The sequence below is a fragment of the Pyricularia grisea genome, assembly GCF_004355905.1.
Source record: "Pyricularia grisea strain NI907 chromosome Unknown Pyricularia_grisea_NI907_Scaffold_11, whole genome shotgun sequence".
Lineage (NCBI taxonomy): Eukaryota > Fungi > Ascomycota > Sordariomycetes > Magnaporthales > Pyriculariaceae > Pyricularia > Pyricularia grisea.
This window is the reverse complement of record NW_022156723.1, coordinates 276982-303283: the sequence shown is the minus strand read 5'-3', so window position 1 is coordinate 303283 and position 26302 is coordinate 276982. Positions and strand designations below refer to the sequence as shown.

Below are 26302 nucleotides of genomic sequence, written 5' to 3'. Positions count from 1 at the left end.
TTGTATGATCGCTGCGATCGGTAAAAAGAAATCTCTGCGACGTGTTCCGAGATCACGTGGTTGTACACGTGATCTATCCACTCGCATGTCTGCCCATGAACCACTAGGTATGATATTTGTGATTATCGATTCCCAGGTTATGCGGCGTATGAGTACACCACCATCCGGATGCATGCTCCGTCAGCACAACAAGATCCCTGACTGTCTTGCTGAACTTGTAAGTAAAAATTGTTAATACACGTGAGATATCCAGCTAAAATGGGTATTTGGGAGAATTGTAGGCAGGTGTTCTCGCTGGCGTCATCGGCCTCGAAAAAGAAGCTGCGAGGTCGCCGGACGCCTTGCGAATTCGTCGGGAAACGAGAGGGTGGGTGGGGTGATTTAGTCGGGCCAAAGGAAGGCTGGTTTTGCAGTTCATGTGTCAACATGTGTACTACTCAGCATGGACAGGGTCGCCACCCATGTAACGGCATCCATTCTAGTTGGCTCTGCTTCTGCAGCAGGTTCTGAAATAGCAAATTCCTGGGAAGGGAACTGTTAGGCTTGCCGGATAGCCAAGGTAGGATTCCGATTCCGGTACTAGCAAGCGACCAACCGCAGACGTCGGAACTTGGCCAAGCAACCTTCCGGTAACCAGAAAGTGATCGTATTTGGGCGGCGCGCGACGAATCTTGATTGGCCTCCAGGTGTAAGAGGGGCGTTGCCAATTTGACCCTGTCAATGATTCCTAAAGCATTGGAACCCAGGACCGAAGCTAGGATCATACCGGTTTGTTGAGCCATTCCACCCGTCTTCCAGCCCCTCTGCTGACCTGACCATATTCAACCCGAAGCCTCTGTGTGTGGGAACGACCCGTGCCTTGACATGGAGGGATAGGAGGTATAAAGGATTGGATTATCGAAAGAAACAATGTCCCCATGCCAGTGACACTAAAGACTGGAGGCTGACGTCAAGACGGACAAACGTCAACTTGGAATGGTTGTGGCCAGTCCCCCGGGAGTAGGCAGGCTGAATCCGTTGGCCAAGAGTCCATGACGCACCAAAGCCAGACTCCCTGGCTCCATGCAGTGTCTTGGGCTCAACTCCAGCGCGGCGGTGTGAGTTGACCTGGATAGATGGGAAGGGGACAAGGGGCGGTGCAGAAGCAAAATGCTCGTTTTGTGAAGGGGCAATCCTGGACTCTGTCAGGCTGGGTTGCCACGAGGTTCATTGGCTGTCGAGGGCATATTTTACCTCGAGGGAGTCTCCAGCCTAAGGCGATTTTTGTGATCTACAGGAGATGCCTGCCATCTGCAATGCTGCCTCAGCTGCGCCAAATTACAGAATTTTCTCCAAGCCCCCGCTTCCCGCTTTCACCCCTCACTAGATTTGTTCCCCACCTTACACATTAAAACGGGTAAATGCTGCTACTATTTAATGACCTTTCTCAGCTATGTCACGTATGTGAGGATCAGGCCCCCAGACCTACCCTCAGAATCACGACTCGGCTCTACCAGCCACGCCGAGCCAGGGATCGGACAAAGGGATCCACTGACCCCAGATTTAAACGAGTCTCTCCAGCGCGCCGTCAACCGTGATTTCTCTCTTCTCTTCAGTTTGGAATTTTCGTTAATAGCGCCTAATACACTGAGGTTCTCCAATGTATGCCTGGCCGTGGCACAAAGCACAAAGCACAAGAAAATTGGGCAGATCCAAGTGTCAAACCCAAAACACACACATCATATTCACAGGGATCCTGATCGCACCCATTTACTTTTGAGATTACCAATCCCCTTTCTGCTGTGCGTTCACTTCAAACTCTGCCAAAACGCCGAGCGTAGGTAGATGCGATCTAACTAATGCAGGAGGCTTTAAGGGCATGCCTATCATCCGCAATTCTCGACAACTTGGTATAGGTGAGCTTCTGCTCCCCCACCCACACCTTCTCGACAACTTGGTATAGGTGAGCTTCTGCTCCCCCACCCACACCTATGCTAGTCTGGCTCGTTGGCGTCAATAGTTGTGTCATGCAGCCAGGCTATCTCCAATCAGAAAACAAATCAGGGCACCCCCTCCTTCCCGGCCACTTTCCAACATAAAAAATATACAGCATGTTATGCGGGAGGCCTACTACCCCCTGATCTACCCTCCAGTCGTGAATGGCAGCCGCAGCCACCCTGTGCACAGATGATTCTGTCTTGGCATGCATGCAAAGGATCACCAGATTTCATAGTGGGGTAGGGAGCGTAGGTCTGGGGTTTAATAGGTAACCAACTACCTTTAAAAACAGCATTGCTGCCAACTCTGTCGTGCGTTTGCCTGTTCTGCCATCAACCCTTTTTCCAGATTGATCCAGATTGACAGCCTTTTGCAGGAACAAGATAAGAATTCACGGCGAGAAGCTGTCTTAATGGTTGTATAGGGAACCCACCATCGCATTAGCTAGGAGGGAATGCCTCAAGTAATTGCGCGGATAAGCCAGGGCGAGAGACTTTGATAGCGTCGCTTAGTTATCGTGCTTGGGAATCGTAAGCGGGGTAATCTACCTTTTTTATTTTCAGGTGGTCGAAATTCTGACTGATTACTCCAAGCTTAACGTGGCGATGCCTAATCCACTCATTTCCATTGAGCCTTCACATTTAACAGAGGCCAGCGCGGATTCGCTGATCGCATGAACCAATGGGTAGTCCTGGGCTGGAGTCATCATCAGTACAAAAAGCCTCACAGGTCTGTGATTCGTTTCCAACGACTGGCTTCCGAGCAACTTCCTGTTGACAACTCTATAACGTTAAGGTTCGAAACTTCTCCTATCTCTATTCTGTTGGTTTTTTTTTTTTTGTTTGGTTTTTTTTTACAAATCCTTTGCGCAATGGCTCCAAAGAAGTCGAAACGCAAGGACTACTACGCTATCAAAAGAGGGCGATTTCCTCCAATGATCACGACGTGCTGGTAAGATGATGATTGAACTCCAAAACGTGGATACGTCCATTGCTCCGAATAACTTACGCATTGTCACAGGTTCACAGCGCATAGCCAAGTTAACGGGTTCCCCGGAAACGATTACAAAGGGTTTTCTACGTTCTGGGACGCAAAGGAATATATGCAGCACGGCAACGACGGTCATGCAACATTTCATTTCCACGCCTGCCCGACGGACGTGACCGAGGCGATGGCCATCAATGAAAAGGGAAAACACCACGCCTTCATTAGTGGCAACCAGAGCGGCGTTGTTCCCACCTATAGGTGAGATATCCAGCTAAAATAGTCGCTTAGAGGAGCTTGATGTGAGGTTAACACCAGCTTGCTTAGAGAGGTTCAGAAAATGGTTCACGGAGTCTCTGGTGCATCGCACAAGTCTTTTGGTACGGAAGAATGCGCGCTGGCATTCCTAACAGCTGGTCTGGCCTCCATATTGCTCGCACATCGCTCGCCCTGTCGATCGGCACCTGTGCGAACCAATGATAACCATACACCACTTCACAAGTCATAGCAGGTGAGGAAATGCTCGCCGTGAGATCACCATGGTGATGCAAGAGCAGCTAGACAAGGACGTTTTGAGGCGACCTTTCGAGTAAAACTTGTGTCTGGTTGGTTTGGAAATTGGGTATTACTCACCCAGCTACGAAGGGTCTTTGGTTTGTTGTGCAACTACTACACGGCTTGAATTTCAGTAGCTGGTTTTTTTATTCCATAAAATGGAGGAACCTAATGGATTCTTTGACGGGTTCTAATTGATCAGGGTGCCCACGAATATCCGGGGCAAGCCCAGCCAGCAATTGCTCAATTAAACCGCAAAATAATATAACTTGTGCGTAACTGTACAGAGAGGTCATTTGTAGATTTATATCCTGCGGAATAAATGCACACACAAGGCAATAACCCCCAGCTCAATGTAGAAAATTGCCCTGCCATCTGGTATTGTCTAGGAAATAAAAGTCGACATTAAAGTTAACTCTAGCCTGGCCAGCCCCTACCGGATCACAAGAACACGAAGGGGAGTTGCTCCCGTAGTTAGGCCTTTCCAAAAATCTGTCTGGCCCCTTCCATAAAGTTTTCCAAACAGCCCCCACCACATCGGTTTTTATTTCTGCCTTGTCTCTTTTTCTCATCCGTCCTTTGTCCTAATTGTTGCAGTCTCCGCCATAACAGCAAGCATCACCAGTGCAATCTTTCCTTCGATATGCCTTCCATTCTTTTGATCAGTAGCAACCCTTTGAACTACGGCGGAGCCAGGGCTAAGTGCCCGGATGACTTCTTATATTACTTTGCGCTGCGAAACGTGGTGCAGTCATATGCTTGGTCAGCCCTGAGAGGTCTAATTGTCACATTTGGATAACAGCCTTGTAATTAAGACAAAGGGAGGTATTCGCAATCGTATGTACTGCTGAATCCTGTCAAATTGCAGGGCAGATTTTAATAATAATCGTCACCTTGCGACACTGGACCCCGCAATTTGCCGCCCCAGGCCCGCCAATGGGGTTGCGCTCTTGCTCCAAGCCGAGAAAGTGGAGGGCCTCCTGCATAATTTAGAAAACCTAACCATACGAGAAATAGCTCTTTCACTGGCCAAAGGTCAGAAAAAGCGGTTGGACCTTACCACCTGGCTTGCTTCGTGACATGGCATGTTTGCTGGCTATAGGTCCCTGCTGAAGCCAGTACTGTTCGTGTCGGTAATTATCAGACCCTGAGATCACCAAACCCTGGCCCCTGACAAAGACCCACAAGGGCGATACCGTTGTTCGCGTTGCATCAAGCTCAGCAACACTGTTTATTGCCTTCCTCTCCTCAGAGTAGAATCTTCGTTGATAGACTAGCTTCCGTGCTATGCTTCGTAGATGACGGATTGGCTCGGTGGAGGGAATATTGAGGATGAACCTTGCGGCGAAAGCGACTTGCCCCGCTCCTTGTATCCGAGGCTATCACTTGCATGTAAGTGAGGTGTTATGCCTATGAGGTCTGTTATGTGCTCCTGCCGTCTGAGATCAGCGTTTTGAGGTGAGCAAATGGTTCATGAGGGGTCGGACGCTCCCATACAAACTAGCAGCATTCCACCAACGGTCCATTCAAAGATGCTAGCCGAATCGCTTTCACCAGGCAAACCCGTCCGCACATTTTGCTTCCTCATCACATAATATGAAGACCGCTTCTTCAGAGGAACAATCGGCAAGACAATGAGGAGTGCAGCCCCGGCCTAATCCCTGGAATAGGCACAGTCTCGCTTTATCACAGATTTGATCTTCTCTGGTCCGATAGGCCATTCAATATATATGTATTGATAATGGTACAACTACACGTGAATGCTTCATGTCAGATCGCTTTCACAACTGCTGATTGGTGTTGCGGGTCGGGTCGGAACCAGGATGGCTAGGTGGGGTTGCCCCCCACCACCATTGCAGCATTGCCACACATTTGATCCGCCTCGTGTTTTTTCTATGCGAAGGATCAAAACTTTCATGCTCCAGTCAAAACCACGGGTAGTCTTGGTCTCCCGGTTTCTTCTCACACATCTTTGCCAATCTACCTGTGCTCGACAGACCAATGAATGTGCTTAACGAGCCATGTGCATGCTGCACGTAAATGATCGATACCCTGCCCTCTCAGCAAAGTTTGGAAGGATCCGCCCGGATAGCCCCACTTGGGGTCAAATGTTAGTGTCGAGGGATCAGGTATTTGGCTAGTCTGGCCTCTGCTTGCCACGGTTCAAAAAATCGAACCTCCGTTCACACTGTCAATGGAAAGATACAGGTATATCTCGCTTTCTTCAACTTGCCAGATCCGCCTCTTGAGGCTTTTCGCCGGACGAGCAGATGACGAATGTCCGGCGAACTGTTTCATACATCCCTCAACTGCGCGCCGCGCTTCACAGCGCTTTCGTACGCGTGGGGTGACCCGAAGCCCCGGAAAGCAATTCGCTGCTGTGGCCTCATTGCTGAGGTTGGTCCCAGCTTGCACAGCGCTTTGCGGCATCTCAGAGGGCCTGATGACGATAACATCCTCTGGGCGGATGCGCTGTGCATCGACCAAGAGAATATACCAGAACGCAACGAGCAGGTCAAGATGATGGGCGACATCTACGCCTCGGCGATTCCCACAGCTATTTGGCTTGGAGAAGAGTCGGCCGAGTCAAGATGGCTTTTGGCTGGTTACGCAACTTCAACAAAGCCACAGATTCATGGGAATCCAATCAGCAGGCATGGAAGCACGATTCTGAGTTCATCGATAAACACCATGCCGAGGCGATATTACAGAGTGCTTTCGGTAATTGCAAGGTACTTGCCTTTAGAAACATCTGGGCTCTGCTCGACTGTCCGTGGTTTACACGAAAGTGGGCCATTCAGGAGCTCGTTAAGTCGCGCATGCCATTGCTAGTTAGCGGCAGGAATTGCATCCCGTGGCCGTTTCTATCAGCATGGTTAAGATTCATTAGGAAGTGTACAGTTCAGTACGAGGATTTCAGATTGTTTTGCCCACGACCTTTTGAGGCTGACTCCAAGGTCTTGGGAATATGTGAGCTGCGAGCCACGCTTCTGTGGCGGATTGCAAACCAAGAAACCCCTCTTTTGCTGTTTCTTCTGACGAGGACGCTGCAGTTCAGATGCCGCGACCCTCGTGATCACGTATTTGCTTTGATGGGGATCGCATCGGACGCAGAACGCTTTCCCCCCACTGATTACGGGAAGAAAACTGAGGATGTATTCCGGCAGCTTGCTTATGCTTGCGTGTCTGATACTATGAACCTCAAACTGCTGTGGTCTCTTCTCTCCTCAATGCCTTTGGAAAAACGGTTGCATTCTTGGGTACCTGACATAGAAAAAGGTGTGGCTAAATGCGATGGGGGCGTCCTGCCTACCCAGTTTTCCGTGCAGCAGGAAAGAGACTACAACGCAGGTGGAAAGTCGTTTCCGGAACCGCAATTAGACCGAGGTCGAAACTTGCTCAAGATGGTGGGCCGCATCGTCGATAAGATTCAACTTCTTGGGTCCGACAATAGAAGTCTTATCAATGCTCAGACTGTCGAAGGTATAATGAAGATGAGGAGCGATTTCAGAACCTTCGGGCAGAATCTCCAACTATTGCTCCAGCAGAAGTACCAGTGGCTGGAAGAGTGCATCGCCATCGCAGCAAAAACTATCAGCAGAGATGATGCCGAGGAGGCGTTCAAAAACGCTCTTCTAAGCGACAAGATGGTCAGCGAAGAAGCACCTCAAAGCTTAGCGGTGGCGAGGCGAGAATTCTCTACTTGTCTGCGCCTAATGAAAGAGGAGGCATGCAGTGGTCAGCTGTGGTTCTTGGCCGTTTTCAACCGTCTGAGCCTTGAGTCCGGTCACCTCTTGGAAAACATGATATCGGACAAGCTTCAGCGGCGATTCGGTGGTACGGAGGGCAGGAGAATAGGCTGGCTACCACCGGTGGCCGAGGAAAGAGACTTTATCTGTATCTTTGACGGCATGGAGCTCCCATATGTCATCCGTCCAGCGGGTAACGGCCGATACCTCCTCGTTGGTGACTGCATAATCATGGGACTTATGATGGGAGAAGGGATGCAGCTGCCCAAAACGGAGTCGCAGATAATAGTGCTTGAATAGCGAATATGGAGGTGATATCTTCGATGGAGAAATTTATAATACTACTAGTATATAAAAATTGTTGTTTTCCTCCATATCGCGCCAGGGGGTTCCTGCCAAAGGTCTTCCTAGATTTTTATCTGGTCATCTATCAATCAGTCACAGCTTCCGGAATCATGGTGTTTGTTCGGCCCTGCAAGCGGGGCAGGGATCGCCGGGTCGTGGATGGGTACCGACCTGGTCAGCGTATTCTGTTTTGGCTACCCTGACAAAAGAATGAACTATGCGCTTCGGCATTTCAAGGTGCTCAAGGCCAAAGGCGATCCCACCGGCGATAGAGATCTTCGAATAGAATCGCCCCTATATTGCAGCCTTGGCTCTTTAGGACCGCTTTCGTGACACCACCATGGGGCGATATTGCCAAATGGATTCATCACCCCTACTCTCAAAGCTTGGCATATGCAGGCCCTGCTTGTTCTGCCAGGCTCCCATAGCCGAGTGTGGATGGCCAAGACGGCCCGAGAAAAAGCTGGATATGGCTGTAAAAGTCCATTAGTGGACTCTCCACAGCGTCTGTGGCATTTGGACCTTGAGATCACCAGACCCTAACCCTGATGCCTGACCAACAACCCACCAGGACCCTTCATCCGCGTTGCGTCAAGCTCAGCAACTTTGTTTGTTCCTTTTCTCTCCTCAGAGTAGAATCTTCGTCGATAGATGCTAATAGACTAGTTTCCGTGCTATGCTTACCCTGGCCGTGACAGCGTCGAGATACACCCCCGTGGATTTGCCACACCGTAGCAAATAGGCCACAGGCAGCACCTTCCCTTGCCGAACAGGCGTCACCATGTCCAGATATTCAACCTGTACAAATACCACTGACGTGCAAAAACAACACATTTACACATTTGAGCCTATGAGCTGGGATTATCTGACGAAAAAAAGTCGCTTTCATAGAGACTGGGTTCGGCTGTATGTACGAGATCCGAGGCTCTAAACGATGATCCCTGCCCTGTTGGTTTGGCCCAAAAAGCACCCGGACGAGCTATCTCCGCCCGGATCCCTTCCCTGTTAGTCGCTCGTTGGAAGGGCTTCAGGCACTTGACAACGAACTTGTGCATTCTGTCGGCGACCAAATACTCAGCTTACATAGATGACGAGGATGCAGACAATTACGCTCTGGCAAATGGTGTGGAGGCACTGTTAAGTTTCTAACGTTGGGTACCCCCTAACCGCACCCCCCTAACAACCGCACCCCAAAAATAACAACACTTCTATTTTTACTCTCGAACTTCTATTATAAATATCTCCATGAATTTTCTGCTTTTTGCATTACTTTTCTCTAACTTCTCTTCTTTACTTTTCAAAATGAAAGAATATACCGAAAATCAGCTTATTTCCGCTATTAACGACGTTAAAAATGGCGAATCAATCACAAAATCCTCCCGAAAATGGGGTATACCTATGAGCACCCTTCGAGGTCGTCTTAACGGCGCCAAATCTAAAAAACAAACAAAACAACTATTCCAAAAGCTTTCCCCGGAACAGGAAAAGCATTTAGCGGATTGGGTGCTTGCCCAGGCCGCTTTAGGCCTTCCACCAACGCATCAAGAATTACGCTTTTTTGCGGAACGAATTTTTCAGGCCGCCGGAGAGACAAAAGGCCTTGGAAAACGTTGGATAACCCGGTTTTTGGCTCGTTATCCAATCCTTAAAACCCAAAGGCCCCGTCGAATAGAAAACGCCCGGGTTAATGGGGCTACTACGGAGGTAATTAAATCTTGGTGGCTTTATATTACCAACCCCGTTATTAACGATATTAAACCGGAAAATCGGTGGAATATTGTCACGAAAGCGATCCCAAAGAGACAAGGCTGCAATATAGGGGCGATTCTATTCGAAGATCTAAAGCTAAGTCTAAAGAAAGAAGAAAGGCACGCAGTGCCAATCGCGTGCACGCGCCTAAGTGAACACACAACAACGAACCCTGGCACCTTGTCACGTGGGGTGGAGCTAGTCACGGTTGGCAGTCGCCCAGGCACGCCACTCCGTAACAGCAACAATGCCTCTTCAGATGCTGCCCATCAAGACACTCAGGTTGGAGGTGAGAGTGCTGCCTCCGAGAAGAAGCAAGCAAGCAAGACGAAAGCCGGTTCACAGCGATGGGATTCAGGAACAGACTTGAGACCTCTCAATATACAACGGTCGGAATCGAGCAATTTGCCTGCCAGCCTAGTGCCATCGCCAGTGCAAAACAACTTCCAAGAAGACACTCCCATGACTGGAACTTCTCCAGACCCGGCAGCCAGTTCCCTCAAATACCAAACTCCTAATGAGCCAACAAAAGAGCAGAACCCGTATGATGCCGATGAGTGCCACTTTGCAAGCGCCTTCACAAGTGTCCAGTCTGTGATGAAGACACATGCAGCAAAAGGGTGGGATACAACCATACGCCTGAGAGGACGCTCCACGTATCGTCTTACGAAGTATTATGGAATCTATTGGCTAGAAAGATCGAAGCATGAACTGTCAGAGTGTCAAGGACGATTCGAAGACGACAAAGAAAAGGCGAACTTGGAATTTAAAGGCGTCAACGCATTGGCAATCGAGTACAACCCGGAGCTTTGGCAACACCGATTTAACATGGATTATTTCTTCAACAAAAAAAACTGGGTGGAGAACAAAAATGGGCTCTTGCGGATGCCATGGGCTATGCAAGTTGAGCTCAAGTGGCTCAATATGAAGACGAAGGAGATTAAAAAAACCTGGGAGGTGCCAAGTACACTTTGGAAATTGCTTGGCAGTCGTGAAATGGCAGAAGAAGCTATGCTTAATACAGCTCAGGACAGAGCAGAGAGGTCCAGTATCATGGAGAAAGAAAGAGCTCCGCAAGAGGCATGGGAAAGCCCGGGTCCAGACACTTTGAATAAGACCCAGGCAGATACTGGGCAGGCAGGTACTGAGATGGAGACAACGTCCTCAGTTATTTCAGATGCGATCCCATCTACAGCCGTCAACGGAGGCATGACTACACTACCAAAGAATTTTTTCCAAAACGTTGGAAAAATATATCAACCACGTTTACACATTACAAAACGCTAAACTTTTAATTAAACCAGAGAAATATTTTTTGAAAGCAAACAAATTACTTTTTTAGAATATATTATTGTTTTTGGAGAAATTAGGATGGAAAAATTAAAAGCCGAAACAATAAAAGAATGGTTTTAACTACAAAACATAAAAAACGTTCGAGCATTTTTCGGATTTGTAAATGTTTACAAAAGGTTTATTAAAATATACGGCGCAATTACCACCCTTTTAACCAATATAACAAAAAAAGATTCAAAATTCTAATGGACGGAATAAATATAACAGGTTTTTAAACAGTTACAAAATGCAATAATCCGAAAACTGATTTTCAAAATACCGAACCTAACGAGACCATTCGAAATTGAAGCCGACGCATCCGATTACGTAATTGGAGAATAATTTAACCAGCGAAATAAAGAAAAAGATTGCATTTTTGCGCCTTTTTTTCATAAAAATTATATAAACCAGAATTTAATTATCAAATACACGATAAAGATTTTATAGCTATTATTCAAGTATTCGACAAATTAAAAGCTAATTATCTGGAATTAAATACGAGGTGTTAATTTATACAAATTATAAAAACCTAACCCATTTTACTACCAGTAAAATATTGAGCAAACGATATATTAAATGGTTGAAATTCCTATTGAAATTCTATCTTAAAACTATTTATTGGAAAGGAACAAAAAACGGCAGGGCCGACGCTTTTAACCGGAAACCAAACCACGAAAATATAATACCGGAAAAAACACGCGCTATTTTTATAATAAACGAAAACGGAAATCTTTTACCAGTACACCGAAGTTTTATAACAATAAACATAACAATTCCACCAAAAGAAATACGGAAAATCCACGAAAATAAAGCGTACGGATATTAAAGAATTTCTAAAATATGGAAACGGTTAAAACAGCACTATAATTTTCAAGGAACACAATAAAAAGTACGAAAAACCATTAAAAATTGCGAATTTTGCGCCAAAAGCAAATTCGCCAAATATGAACTTTACGGGTTATTACAAGCATTACTAACCCTTAATAAAACTTGGCAAACCATTATTATAGATTTTATTGCTAAATTACCACTTTTAAAAAAACTATTTACACGGATTAAATATAATAATATATTAATTATAATGGACAAACTTATCAAATATGCCTATTTCCTACCATATAAAGAAAGTAATAATGCCGAAAAAATCGCGTATACATTTTTACAAATAATTATTAATAATTACGGACTACCAAAAAATATTGTCACCGATAAAAACAAATTTTTTACATTAAAATTTTCGAAATTATTAATGGAATAATTAGGAACCAACCACAAATTACTAACAACATTCCACCCCCAAATAGACGGATAAACAAAACGAGCCAATTAAACATTCGAACAATATTTAAAATATTACGTAAACCACAAACAAAACAGTTAGGTAGGGTTATTACCCACAATATAATTCGCTTATAACAGTTTAAAAAACAAAAATACTAAAATAACCCCATTTTATACCAATTACGGATTTAATCCTACCGTATATAGAAAGCTTAAAACAACCATTATGGCACCACGAACCAATAAATAAATAAACGAGCTACTATAATTACACAAAAAACTCCAGCAGGAATTAAGATTCGTACGAAAAAAAGATAAAATACGCCAATTAGCATCGGATAAAGGGACTTTCCTTTAAAAAAGGAAATAACGTTTATTTTATTCGACGCAATATTAAAATACAACAACCAAATAGCCAATTGGACTTTAAAAAGCTTGGACCTTTTAAAATTAACAAAGAAATCAGCGAAACTAATCACAAATTATTATTACCAAACACCATAAAAATTACCCAACATTCTATGTATTATTATTGGAATTAGCACCACACGGCACCAACATATAAAAAACAATCGAAATCAACGTATAGGAAATCTACGAAGTAAAACGAATATTCGACCATAAACGCAACCACGGTAAAACAAAATATTTTTTAAATAGGAAAATTATAGATACGAAAAAAACATTTGAAAACTTTTTAACCACCTCTAAAATTGCCAAAACCCGCTCCGTTAATATTATTAAAAATTAGATTTGTGAGCAAATTAACCAAAAAAGGACAACTTAAAAAATACCATTTACCATTCCTAAAAATTAAAAACCGACCAGGATTTAAAACCATACTACTAAACGAACCTGCCAAAAATAATTAGCACATACAAATTAAAAGTACCGAAAAACTATTTACTAAAAAATATTGCGTAAAAATATTTATTTTATCCAATAAAAAAGGATTTAAAAAACCTATCGGGAAAATCAAATCCCAAACAAAATTGAAATCCGGTAAAAATAATTCCAAAAAGACTTTAAGAAAAGTTTCGGTTAATCGCCGCCGTTTTTCTTATTTCGCCTTTTCACGTTTTACCCGATCCAATTTTTCCAAATCGTTAATACCGCGAAATACGACTCGCATTATTTTTTTGAACCGTAATTTTTTTATTTTCGTCAACAAAATAATTTCGCCTATTGCGTATGGATTTGTTTTTCGAGCGTTTTAACTTCCGTATTCAATTTCAAATATTAACGCCCGATGTAACGAATTTGGGCGGCCGATAAACCCAATATATTGCACCCAAAACGATTTACAAGAACATATTCCACACAACGAGCAAACTTTAGGGAAACATTTAACAAAACGCTACGTTTTTGGCGCAGCAGGGGCTGTAAAAAAACATTTCGACAATATTAACCAGCAAAAAGGAAAATAAAAAAGCGTGGCGACGTTCCGTCGACGAACAATTAAATTTTGGTTTGATTACGCGATTTAATATGGCGCGAAAAGGTTAGTAAAAAGGAAATAAAAACAGAAATAAAAAATAGGGGAGCATAAATTATTTAAATAACCAAAGGAACTTGGCCAAAAGAAAAGAAATTTGGTGTTACAACAAAATAATTGGGCCGGTACCAGGGAGACCAGGTGGGGTTACACCCTTCCTAATGACCGACCGGTAAAAAGAAACTATTTAAAAAGAAAAGTTACGTAACACCACGTGACCACCCAGGAGTGATTTTTAATAATTTGTAGAGATTAGAATTAACGTTAAAAAAAGTGATTTCAAATAGTTTATAAAAATTAAGAGAAATTACATTTGGAATATAATTTATATAAAATATGTTTATTACCAAATTATTGATAAATTCATTCTTCGGGTTTACGTACATAGACCAATGGTGATACTTAAATATTTAGAGTAAATATGGGGTAAAAACTAACAAATTTTAGAAAATGTATATCTTTTTCAATAAATGGAAATTTTCCAATTGTTAATAGTTTCAACTTTTTTCCAAAATTAAATCTTACCTTTATTTTAACTTCCACGATAAAACCCAGATACTTTATCCTCGTAATGTGAAAATACATTTTGATAAAATTATAAAATAGTCCGTATTCGTTCAATTTCGGCAATGTGCTTCTACTTTCCGACGACTTGATAACTAAATCGGTTATTAAAAATAAGCACGTCGCCCAAAACGTGGTATAGGCAGTATTTAATAGATTTTTAAATATGTAATTTAAATTTTTTTAGAAAGTTGTCACGACCCTGGATAATCCGAACTTCAAATTTTTATTAAAACTTTTCCGCAGTGTTTATAATTTAAACAGTGTTATACTTTTTAAAGCTCCAAAAATTAACATTTTTGTTTTTCTACTCGGGTCTTGTTTAACCCTAATTTCCAAATTAATATTCGCTTTATACAAATTTGAACGTTCGGCCTTTTCTTCCAAAAAGAAATCGACAATTTGGTAGAATTTTTTAAAGGAAAATTTCCATAACTATTTTCCACGTTTCTTATTATAATTACGTATTATGTAATTTTAATTACGTTTTTTGTTCATTTCTCCAAGTTAATTCAATAAGATCTATTAAGTTTAGTAATTGATATTTCCACGTAAACCTGTATTTTTACCGGTTTCGGGGTTGCTAGCACCCCCACAATTACGCAAGTTAATGTTATAATTGGTGTATATGGGGTACAAATTTAAGTTTATTTAAAGACACCTGGCTTTCCAAATATAATATTTTAAAATGATTTAATAGTACGTAAGCGGGCACCCATTTACGGGTTTCTTTAATGTTTATTTTACAATTACAATCCCGTAAATTGCCTGCGGGTTTTATATACTTATAACGTTTATTATATACTTGGGCGTGGTCTTTTGAACTTGGAATCCTTTTTTCTAATACGGTCTTTCTATTTACAAGTGCGTAATGTTTACAATTTGTATTTGTTAACCCTGATAATAAACATGTATTATTGGCTATTAATTTAACATAAATGGCTTTCTTTTTGCTACATGTTTCGATAAATGTTATTTCCGGATTCTTTGCCCTGAAATGCAATTTTATTTCAAAATTACTTTTATCCGATTTTTCGTCGTCGAGCTTTTTCACTTTCCCCGCCCTGATAATGTTGGTAAATTAAATATTAAACCTCCTAAAGTACACTGCGGTTTTAAAAATTTACCTCAATTAACATACTGTAAAAAACCCAAAGTCTTTCCGTTTTTTATTCTCCTGGTAGGAACTAAATAAAATAATTAGAGCAAACGGCGCCCGTAATCTTTTAATATAACGTCTACTTCGTCTGTTATTTTCGGACGTGTAGTGATTATAATAATATCATTATTTTAATTTAACTGGCGAATAGCCTTGACAACCGTTACACCAAGGTTTTTGGATCCAGATTTTAGGCGAATCAAAACAATCCATACCCTGTATTTGTTCTTTTTTATTTTTTTGGGGGGGGGGGGGGGGGGGGGGGGGGGCTTTCGGGGTCTCTACTTTTGTTTTATAAATGGGGCTGTTTATTTCACTCAATAACAAATATTAGTTGTTTAACCTACAACTCGTAGTCTAATGGTAAACTACAATTTAAATGGGTTTTTTCCATTATTGGGAAAAGGCCCTTAATAAAAACGCTAATTTCGAATCATTTATTTAGAAAAAGACGTTTGTTTTTAATTATATTTCTGTAAATTCCGGCAAATAATTTCCAAAGACGGTCCTTTTGTTCGGCGCAAAATTTTAGTTTGTTTTACGTTTGCGATCTTTTATACGTTTTCAAAAACCAATTGTGAATAGTCGAATGGCTTTTTAGAATAAGAATATTTCAAAAATTGCCATTTATTAAAAAGTTTTATATTTACATTTTATACTACGCGGATAATACATTCAAAACTTTCAGTTTCAAATCTAATTATTATCAATTAAGTTTCTCACCTATTAAAATTATATCTAAAAATCAATTAATGCAAAAAAACAAAATTTATTTGACTTTCTATTTTACCTGCGCGATTTTAACGTGTCCGGTTAAAAACCCGGAAAGCTTTTTTATTGTGTTAATTCCCTAAGAATTTGCATTTTTAACCATGTTTTCCTTTTTTATTAACTTGCTATTTATGCCGGGGGTGTTACTAATTACGTTTTGCAGTTATTTAAAGTAAACACTTTACAGAGTCTGGCCCTACTAACGTATTTTGGGTATAAAATTAATAAAATTGAAATCCTACAAGGGGTAAAATTATTTAAAATGCGTTTAGTGTATCGATGAGTGTGTTTCTATTATATATACGTGACTCGTTATAGTCCTGGTGGCTGAGCCGCTGCGCTACTGGTTCCAGCCCTTAAGGGCTCGCCCCCGAGTAATACGGGTTATTTAAATAGGTAATTACCCCGCTCGAGCTAATCAAAGTTTTAAAGACGGTTTGCAATATTTAAATTATCTATTAACAAACCTGTTAAATATTATTTATATTAGGTATGTTTACAATTTATTTATTTTAAATAACAATTTTTGCAGTGACCACCTCGGACAATAAACAAAAAGCTGCGGAGTTTAGAAAATCACGGGTTATACCATGGCACATTAAAAGTTATTATTTATCCTAAAATAATTAAACATTCGATTTTTGTTTTAAAAAGGGGTGTAGGATTAAAATCAAATGTTTAAAGGATTAAAGTTGTTAAAAAGGCTTTTATTGTCAAAGGGTAGGCCCAACGGCCATGCTATTATTAGGTACCCAAGTGGAATTATTATTGAAGTTGAAAAATGAAAATAAGGGACCGGTGCGTGTTTACACCGGAGGGGTATTGATACATGGTAAAATTACGTGCTTCCCCGTCGTTTTTACATAGTAAATAATACGTCTAGTTAACACGAATCCGTTATATAGCCCCGTTACGCACCCGCCTCCGTCGGGAACCCCAAATTAAAATTAAGACTGTCGGGTTTTGCGGTTCCGCGTCGCCTTTTTTCCTGTCGCGATGCTATATTAACCGCCTCCGTTTAATCGCTCAAGTTAGTTTTTCTGTAGCATTTATTGGGGCCGTGGCCCGTACCCCTAACCTGCTCCCTTTTCGCGTACCTTCTTTTATAAACCTTTCTTATTTTGTTTTTATTTTATTTTTAACTCACTTTTATATTTAAATATATATTTTTCATTGGCTCGTGGCAGATTTTGTCTTTTATTGCCCCGTTATTACAAACAGAGGGTTGGGCCGGTAGCAGAAAGGCCAGGTGGGGCTACGCGCCTCCTTAACGACACCCGCCCAAGAAGGTGGCCGACCGGCAGAATCAGGATTACGTAAAGAAGAAATTAGCTAACGTCACGTGGCCGCCAAAAAATAATTTCAATAATCCTTTAAAATTATAACAAATTGAGGAAAATGATTTTAACAATTCGATAAAATTAAAGAAATTAAACCAGGAACATAATTGATATAAAACGTGCTGATTACCATATAAACTCGATTTTAGGATCATTTAATAATAATTAATTTCTAATTGATTTTGATATTTATTAAAAACCAATTGTAATTTCACCTTAATTATTAAAAGTGCCCAATTACCTCATTAAACATTTAATTATTTCAACTTATCATATTTTATCATAAAACCAAATTACCGGACATTCTAATCATAATATCGTAATTATTTTTATCTAATATTTTGCTTTAAAATATACCAAATAATACCGCCAAAACAATATCTTTTTACCAAAACCACCTTTTAAACCCCTTTTACTACTAACGTTCCGGCCAACGCTGACGCCCTACGATAAATTGTCGCGACGCTTCAAACCGAAAATCGAGAATTGCAAAAATGAATAACCGAACAACTTAATAAAATTAACAAAAATAATATTAAATAATTTTTATTTATTTTTATTTATTTTTTACAATGGCACCGTTGTAGCAAATTCGTGCTAATTGCACCTATTACATAACACGTAAAAACGACGGAGAAATACGTAGCCTTTTCATATATTAATACCCCTCCGGCGCGAACACGCAACGGCTTTTTACTTTTACTTTTTAATTTTAATAATAATTCCATTCAAGTACCTAAGAATCGCATGGCCGTTGGTTTATTTTATTATATTTATTAAAGCGTTTTTTCACAATGATCTATAAAGATTTACTATTAATAATTAAAAACGCTGTTGTAATAACGGCAACCGTTTTCTAAAAAAACGGCGGATAAATAACATGTTATAAAAGAAAATCTAATCTTTCTTAACTAGATATTTTGATAAGGTTTACCGCGGACGAAATTTTTTAAATTATGTTATTATTTCGGCGGAAATATTTTTGGGACCTTTTATTATAAAATGGTTTTCTCATATTACTTACGGTTAGGTTAATTTTTTAAAATATTTGGAACGTATTTACAATAATTTTCATAGACGCGCCTAAACTTTTAACAAATTCAAATTTTTGAAAATAAAACCGGATCAACTTTTGGCCCAGTTTATTTCAATTTTCGAAAAGATTTCAACGTCGGCGCGTAGATTTCTTTTGGTCGGACGAAATACGGATAAATATTTTACATTTTGGGATTTAGGTCCGAATCCAACAAGTGCGTAAAACGGGAAATAAAAAACGGTTTATATTTGGACGCGGTGGTAATTTACCGCCAAATGGCCCAAAATTTGAAAACCATTGATTTAGAAAATTAATATAACCAATACCACGTCCAAATAACCACGGTTTCAAACCCTGTAAACGATGGAAATACTCCAATAAGGGGCATTTATATTTTCAATATAAATAAATATGACGGGGTTAAAAACAAACGTTAATACGAACGTTTTTTAATTTTAATAATAATAAAAAACGACATAACGCGTTTTTTAAGTTTTATAAAAAAACATAACAGCATTGCAAATTAAAAACGTAGTTCCGTTACGGAAACGCCGCCCATCGGGTGGTGGATTATAAATTCGTGGTAATCTTTTACCCGACTACGATAATTATTACGGCGTTATATATTAACATTTAAAACAGAACGAGTATTTAAAATGCGAAATTTGATTTGAAACGCGCGTTAAATAATACGATAAAAATAAACGCTGTAAAAATGGCTGAAATGATATTCTTTAAACGTGAAAAAAGCTTTTACAAAATTATAAGCGGATCGCTTCTCATCCGTGTTGTTTTTTAATGATTTATAATTTATTAATATATAAATAGATTCTTTTGGTTTAGCCGGGGCACCCGCGATTTTTTAGCGCTACGTTAACGAGGTATCAAAAGATACTTTCGGCGATTTTATTTCGGCATATTTGGACGATGTATTAATCTGTTTGTCAAACTTAGTACTAATCCCGGTGTAAAAAAATTAAATAATTTATAATAAAGGATTTTAATGGTAGTAATTTGCTTTTAAATATAAAATGTGGCATTACAAAATATTTATTAATTTTTTTGAAGTTTTAACGGATTATAAAATATTAAATTATTTTTCCAAATTAAAACAAGTACTAAAAAGACAAATGTGGTGGGCGAGAATGTTTGTTAAATTTTATTACCATTTTTGGTTCCGTTTTAAACAATTAACGATGATTTCCGACGCGTTGATGGAAAAAGGAGTGAAATAAATACAACGAACTAAAATTAATTATCGTGCTGCGTTTTTCCCGTTCCCTAACGACGTTAATACTAAATTAAACCAATCTTGAAATTTAAAACGACGTATTATTTATCGCCCCGTTCCCGTAACCGTATTTGGCCGTTTTCTAATATGACATATTACGGGAAAATTATATATATTATACATGTTTAAAAATGCCTGAAATAACGCACGATATTCTCTCCCGAAGCCGAAACAAGGACGCAAATTACAAATTACGCGGTTAACGCGTTAAACGGATTTTTATACCAAAAACTTTTATAATTACCAATTTGAGAATTTTTAATTACCGCCGTTTTGTAACAAACCTACGAATCCACCATTGTGGGCGGTACGCGCCGGAATAATGTTTTCGCCGTTTTGGCACGTAATTATTTTAAAACTGGATAATAAAATACGTAAAACAATTCGTCCGTAATTACAATATATACCGAAAAACACACGAAACGTAATAAAAGAATTAGAACCCACCCACCTACCCGTTTATAAGGTGAAAATAACCCGGTAACCCCAAAATAATTAAATTGTTGTAAATAATCTTTACGCGGGTACCCGTTAACGACGGTAATATTTATTTATTTTAAGGTTTAATTATTCGTTATTCAAAAATCTCGGCGGGGACAATTTATATTCAAAATCCGGCTAACGGACGTCGCGGCACTAAACCGTTTCGCGGCGGAAAATTCTCAAAAAAGAAAAAACAAAAGTCTTGGTTGTAATTACGACAAAAATTAATTAAACGTTTATATAAACCGCGACGGCGAGAAGCGTTAAACATATCGTTATTAGGGCGGCGGGAAATATAACCGAAATTACTTTCAACGAATTTGAAAATTTTAATTGGACGGGAATATTGGAAAGTTTCGCGCGAAGAAAACGACGAACGCGAAACAAATTATAACTACCGAATAAAAACCGGCGTTTGGTTATATTATTAAATAATAATAAAATTAAAAGTAACCGCGTCAATTTCGCGTTGGACGGCGATAATCTAACTCGTATGACGTATACATATTCTAAAGGTTTTGAAATATTGTTTAATTATGACTTTAAACGCCGATTTGTTAATAATTCGTTATAAGAAAAAACCAGGATTTATTTTAAAATAACTTTTATTTTAGCCAAACCCACGGGGAAAGTATTATAAAACGTTATTATTACCGCTATTATTGTAAGTAATAACTATATTATCATTATTAAGGTTATTAACCGAAATGCGTACGGTTTTTTTATTGTGTAAATAATTATACTTTTTCAAATGCGTTATGTAAATAACAGGAATCTATCCGTTATACGGATACAATGGCCTAATTTTACGATACCGCTTTTTCTTTTTCGCAACATATAATAACAGCGGTAATATATCGGTGGTACTACATAATTTTTCACAATTCGCGAAATCGATAGCGAAAAACCGGGTTTTTGACGTGTGGGAATTTATTATACTCGCAACCTTATTTTTAATTTTATGGTATTCATTATAAACTGTACCGTTAAACCAAGGAACGTAATCGAAAACATTAATAACTTTCGTGGCGTTTATATATGGAAAATGAAACGGAAATTAATATTTAAACGTAATAAACGATTGGTTGTTGGAATTATTTTTGATGTAAATAATGTTTCTAACGCGCCGGGCTTTTACACGAATTATTAACGAGAAAATAAATTAAAAAAAAGAATAATAAAAGTAAATTTACAACGGAAATATATGGAAAGGGGTAATGTAATATTTGAACCATGAGATCACCACACCCTAACCGTGACCCCTGACTAACGACTCACCAGGGTGATACCTTCATCTACGTTGCGTCAAGCTCGGAACTTTGTTTGTTTCCTTCCCTCTCCTCAGAGTAGAGTCTTCGCCGATAGGTGCCAATAGACTAGCTTCCGTGCTATGCTTACCTTGGCCGTGACAATATCAGTAATTTGCTACGCGTTATATTGTATAGAAATCCCTATAGAAGAATTTCTTTAACCGTCAGAGTTTTTTTTAATTTGATTGTCTAAATCGATATTGGGTTTATTAACAGGAGTCGATTTTATAAGGCTACCCTGCACCACAAATAAAATAAATAAAATAAATAAAATAAATAAAATAAATAAAATAAATAAAATAAATAAAATAAATAAAATAAATAAAATAAATAAAATAAATAAAATAAATAAAATAAATAAAATAAATAAAATAAATAAAATAAATAAAATAAATAAAATAAATAAAATAAATAAAATAAATAAAATAAATAAAATAAATAAAATAAATAAAATAAATAAAATAAATAAAATAAATAAATAAGCAAATAAATAAATAAAACGCATACATGCACAAAATTTAAGTATTACGTCTTTGTTTATAACTAGTGAATAAGAAAAATAAGTAAAATAGCTTAGTGTTATAATTTATATAATACTAGATATAACAAATATAAAGTGCGTGGGTTCGATTCCCGCTATTGTCGCATTTTCTTATACGTGCAATAAGTGATCCAAGTGAACGGTTCCAGCCAGCCCTGCGTGGCCAGAATTAGTCACGTGGTTCTACCCCGCACTTCCGGCAATCCGGATCGAAGATGCACAACCACAGAATTGAACACGTATACCAATCTTAGGATTGAACAATAACAATAATCACAGAATTAACGAATTAATTGTGCAATCAATACAAATTTCTACTATCCGCTAGCAGACGGTTATCTGCCATTTTCAGGTTCATTTCAACCCTACAAGTGATCTTCAACCTTAAAACCTTAAAGCCTCCTCGTAACCTCCTCAGAAGTTTTTCTAAACGTTTTAATTTTAGATTAAAGCCAAAGAAAGGAACATTATCTAAAAACTGGTTTTTATTATTTGTACTGTTATTTCTAACTGGAAATTATGTGGTGAAATGGAAACCGGCGAGCATTCTTGCGTAGGCAATTGCAGAAAAGATCTTTGGTAATACCTAAGTGCAGAACGGTTGCAAAGTTTATTAATACAGCAAGTGTTTGTAGATTTGATATAAAAATACAAATAAAAAAGCGCAAATATAAAATCTCATGAGAAATTATAAATAATATAATTTATAATAATTTTTTCTTTTTCCCATTGCCCTTTCCCTGGGGCCCCGTCCATGGCCGTTTGTAATTTAACTTCCCGAACGTTCCCCGGAAATTTTGCAAATTTACCAAATTTTCCGTTAAAAACGGCGATCCATTCACTTTGCAGGTATTTTCGCGGTTTTGTCTCAACGAAACGGGAAATTTGTTTTGTGTAATAAATTGTATTTATTTTTGGAAATGGCAATTTTTGGAAGGTTCCTATTCGTCCATTTTCCTTGCGACCGGCCGACTATTAATTGAAAAATAAATTAAATCTTTATGCAAAAGGTTAAACAATTCGGTAGACCCCGGTTCACCCGGTAAAAAATGCATAAAATGCGCCTAATAATAATTGATTTTCCCGCAAACCGTGGCGGTACGGTTTCCAATTTGAAACAAAACAGAAACGCCATTAAAAAAGGGGTAAATGGATTAATCACGTTTATTTCGAATTTAAAATTCTGGATTATTCCGGAAACTACTCAATTTTGGCAAATCGCCGTCGAATTTTACGTCGAATCAATAATATTTGTGATTTCCTTAGAGAAACTGCTTTAATTTATTTACTTTCTTATTTTTTAGAAAGAAAAATAATAAAGTTTGGGGAAAATTCCGTTTTGCCAAACGTTGCAAGTTTTTTTTCCAAATATGGGTTAGTTGTTTTCATTTCGATCTATTAGTATTTATCAAAAATATAAAATCCGGTTGTTCGACGTCGGGAAAATACGCCGTTATTGCGGTAGAAATTGGCAAAAATAGGTTACTTTTTAACGGTTTAATATCTTAGAACTTATTGAAATTTGCAAAATGTTTCGGCGAGGAAATTCTATATATATTCGGGTTAAACTTTTTTGATTCATCTCCAGCGTTGGATTATTTATTAAGTATGCACCCTGGCATTGCAAAAACCGTTCGTACGTTTTTTAATATTAGTTTTCTTTTTTTAATAATTAATTAGAAAAACATATATATATTAGTTTCTCACTAACTTTTGTCGGTATAGTATCGTCGCATATACTACTACCAAATACGGTAAAATATTTTGTCGGTTTTTTACGTAATAATTATTTTGATAAAACTCCGTTTTGGTTGGTAAAAATGCGGTATAATGGTTTTTGTTTACAATGGCAATTGGGAATCCGACAAAATTTTCATTCGTCGTAACGTTGGAAACGTCCAAAATAATTTTATTAACCCCGAATATATATTTCAAGTCGTTTTTTATTTGCTGTGGAAAACATAACCCGTTATTAAAATAGCATATTAAAAATACAGCAAATTGGTCCAAGAAAGATACGGGGCTCCAGGCGGTGGTTAATTATAAAGATATGAATTTGAAAATAAAGATAGGCGCGACGTATTTAGCAGCTTTCGACGCCGAAATATCCAATTGGCCAATAGTTCGAATTGTTTTGTGGATTAGGCGATGGAGGATCTGTCTACGAATATATTTGCAGCAATAAAACCATTTTGTAGATATTAATAAATATTAAAACCCGGGAAATACATAATTATACACCAAAATTAATGCCGAGTATTATTTTAACAAACCATTCCAGCGATATAAGGAAATTTACGCGTTTCTTTATTTGTTTCAATATTTTTAATACCAAAGTGCCGCGGATCCCGCCACCGTCGATGTAAAATATTCTTATCCCTACTGTCGGGGGGTGGATTCGAATCCGCGTTTTTTCGGATATACGATTTTAGTAAAAATATATTTTTTATCATCTAAATCGACGGATTATTATTTGTACGACGACCGAAAATACGCACGCAGTTATTGCAAATCGTATATCCAAGATATAATTTTTTAGAAAAACGCCGCCGTAAATAAACCAGGCAAATATCCGAGTTTTTAATAGCGGTTTACTTATCTGTAAAACGTGCGAGGTATTGGAATGGATATCGGTGGTAAAAATTGTACCGACGGACGACGGTTTGACTAATCTCTTCAAATGGTTGGTTTTTTGTAAAATTTACAAAAGTATTTGCAAATATTATTTTACAATTTTTCAAATTTAAAACGCTTTTTTTTAAAAGTTTGGGTAATAACGTTTTTGTAAAAATAACAAATTAGGTTTTTAACGTAAAAGATTAAGTATTACGTTTACGTTAATTGGCTTTTTAGATACCGGAATTATAATGTATAATGTGTTCCGGGTAAATAATTATCCAATGGAAAATTAAACGCAATTATGGGCATAGCAAAAATAACTATTTCGTTCGGGGATTTTATGAAATTCAAAAAATCGGACAAATATACCTTTAAGTTTTGGATTATTAGGTTCAAATTTCTGGTAACTCTAACGAAAGTAAAGGAACTATTTAAGTTACTTGTAAATTACGCACAAACATTTTCAAATAAGATAATAAAATGTGCTGCCGAAAAATCGTAGTTTAATTGCAATTCATTATTTGGCGCCATAAAATTGGCCATTATACGCCTTTTTAGCGGTCTATACCGCGCCAATTTAGATTTTTTTTTCGTTTTGAAATAATTTAACCGCTTCGATGGCTGAAAACGCGGTATGCGGATTTTGAATAATGTATTCTTTTGGCAACTTAAACAATTTTCGCGGTATATTATTTTCTGTTATTTTTATACCTGGATTTTTGTCGAACATGATAATTAGTCGGGGGTGTACGCGTTTTGGGTAATTGGACGGAATGTTCCAATCCAGCCAAAAAACCAATCCTATGGTAATTTGGTTAAAACCCCAAACTTTTTGCAAAAAAGACAATATACGTCGGTAAATGGAGCGGAAGGGTTAGTAGAAAACATTTTTACAGGCTTTTGCATATTATATAATAAGCTTGGTTTTGAATTAAATATTTTGTAATTTCGTAGTATATATTATCGGTATTTTTACGATTGTTCTTCTTAGAAATTCTGGTGTTTGTTATCAATAGCTGTGTGCCAAATACGTTGGAAAAGTCGATATAAAGGTGGATCTCGGATATATTTTACTTGACGATAAATGTTTTGAAAATGGGATCGCTTATTTTTCTGGGGGATAATTTCGGGACCGTAGGCATAAATATGCAATTCCTGGGCCCGCAAAACAAATTTTACATTATTTTATTTCCAGCACCTATTATTCATAATAATTAAGCCAATAACTATAAATAATTTTGCATGGTTGAAAACGCATAGGTTTATAGAAATGATTTCTATTTTTAATGAAATATATACGAGAAAATAATACCGCAATAATTGGAGTAAGTATCAAAAGGTGGAAGTTTTAGTTTGTGGGTTTTGCTTACGCTCGGTGCAAATTTGTCGTTTAATTTATTTTCTTATTAAATATTACAAAATTTGAATTTGATTTTTTACTTTTTCGAAACCGGGACTTTTTGCCTATTTTTGGACAGTTTTAAGTCACGACGGAATGCCTTGGGCGCAACATTGGCCAGTTTAGGAAAATACAAAAATAAGTCAATAGCAAACCGTTAACTTTGTTTTGAGTATAATATTATAGTATAATAGCTATTTAGACTGTTATATTATTGGAATAGTAATAGTTGTTGCACTTGAAGGACATTTCAACATAGAATAATATATGCGGGCTTTTTTGTTTTGTTCCAGAACAATTCGCAGATAATACCCTTTTTTGT

At 38.4% G+C, this 26302-nt stretch overlaps 3 protein-coding genes across 3 annotated transcripts; all 3 read left to right on the top strand.

The window, feature by feature from the left end:
- Positions 1 to 2848: 2848 nt before the first annotated feature.
- On the top strand, positions 2849 to 3469 carry PgNI_12294 (uncharacterized protein; the record flags this gene model as incomplete). The annotated part of the gene is made up of 3 exons (XM_031132247.1): positions 2849 to 2928; positions 2998 to 3222; positions 3289 to 3469. The coding sequence occupies 3 exons, from the start codon at positions 2849 to 2851 to the stop codon at positions 3467 to 3469; spliced, it is 486 nt and encodes a 161-aa protein (XP_030976296.1).
- A 2068-nt stretch (positions 3470 to 5537) lies between these two features.
- PgNI_12293 (uncharacterized protein) lies at positions 5538 to 5790 on the top strand (the record flags this gene model as incomplete). The annotated part of the gene is given in 2 exon segments (XM_031132246.1): positions 5538 to 5626; positions 5646 to 5790. The coding sequence occupies 2 exon segments, from the start codon at positions 5538 to 5540 to the stop codon at positions 5788 to 5790; spliced, it is 234 nt and encodes a 77-aa protein (XP_030976293.1).
- A 1130-nt stretch (positions 5791 to 6920) lies between these two features.
- Positions 6921 to 7565, top strand: PgNI_12292 (uncharacterized protein; the record flags this gene model as incomplete). The annotated part of the gene is made up of 1 exon (XM_031132245.1): positions 6921 to 7565. One exon carries the CDS (start codon positions 6921 to 6923, stop codon positions 7563 to 7565), a length of 645 nt encoding a protein of 214 aa, XP_030976294.1.
- Between the last annotated feature and the right edge of the window lie 18737 nt (positions 7566 to 26302).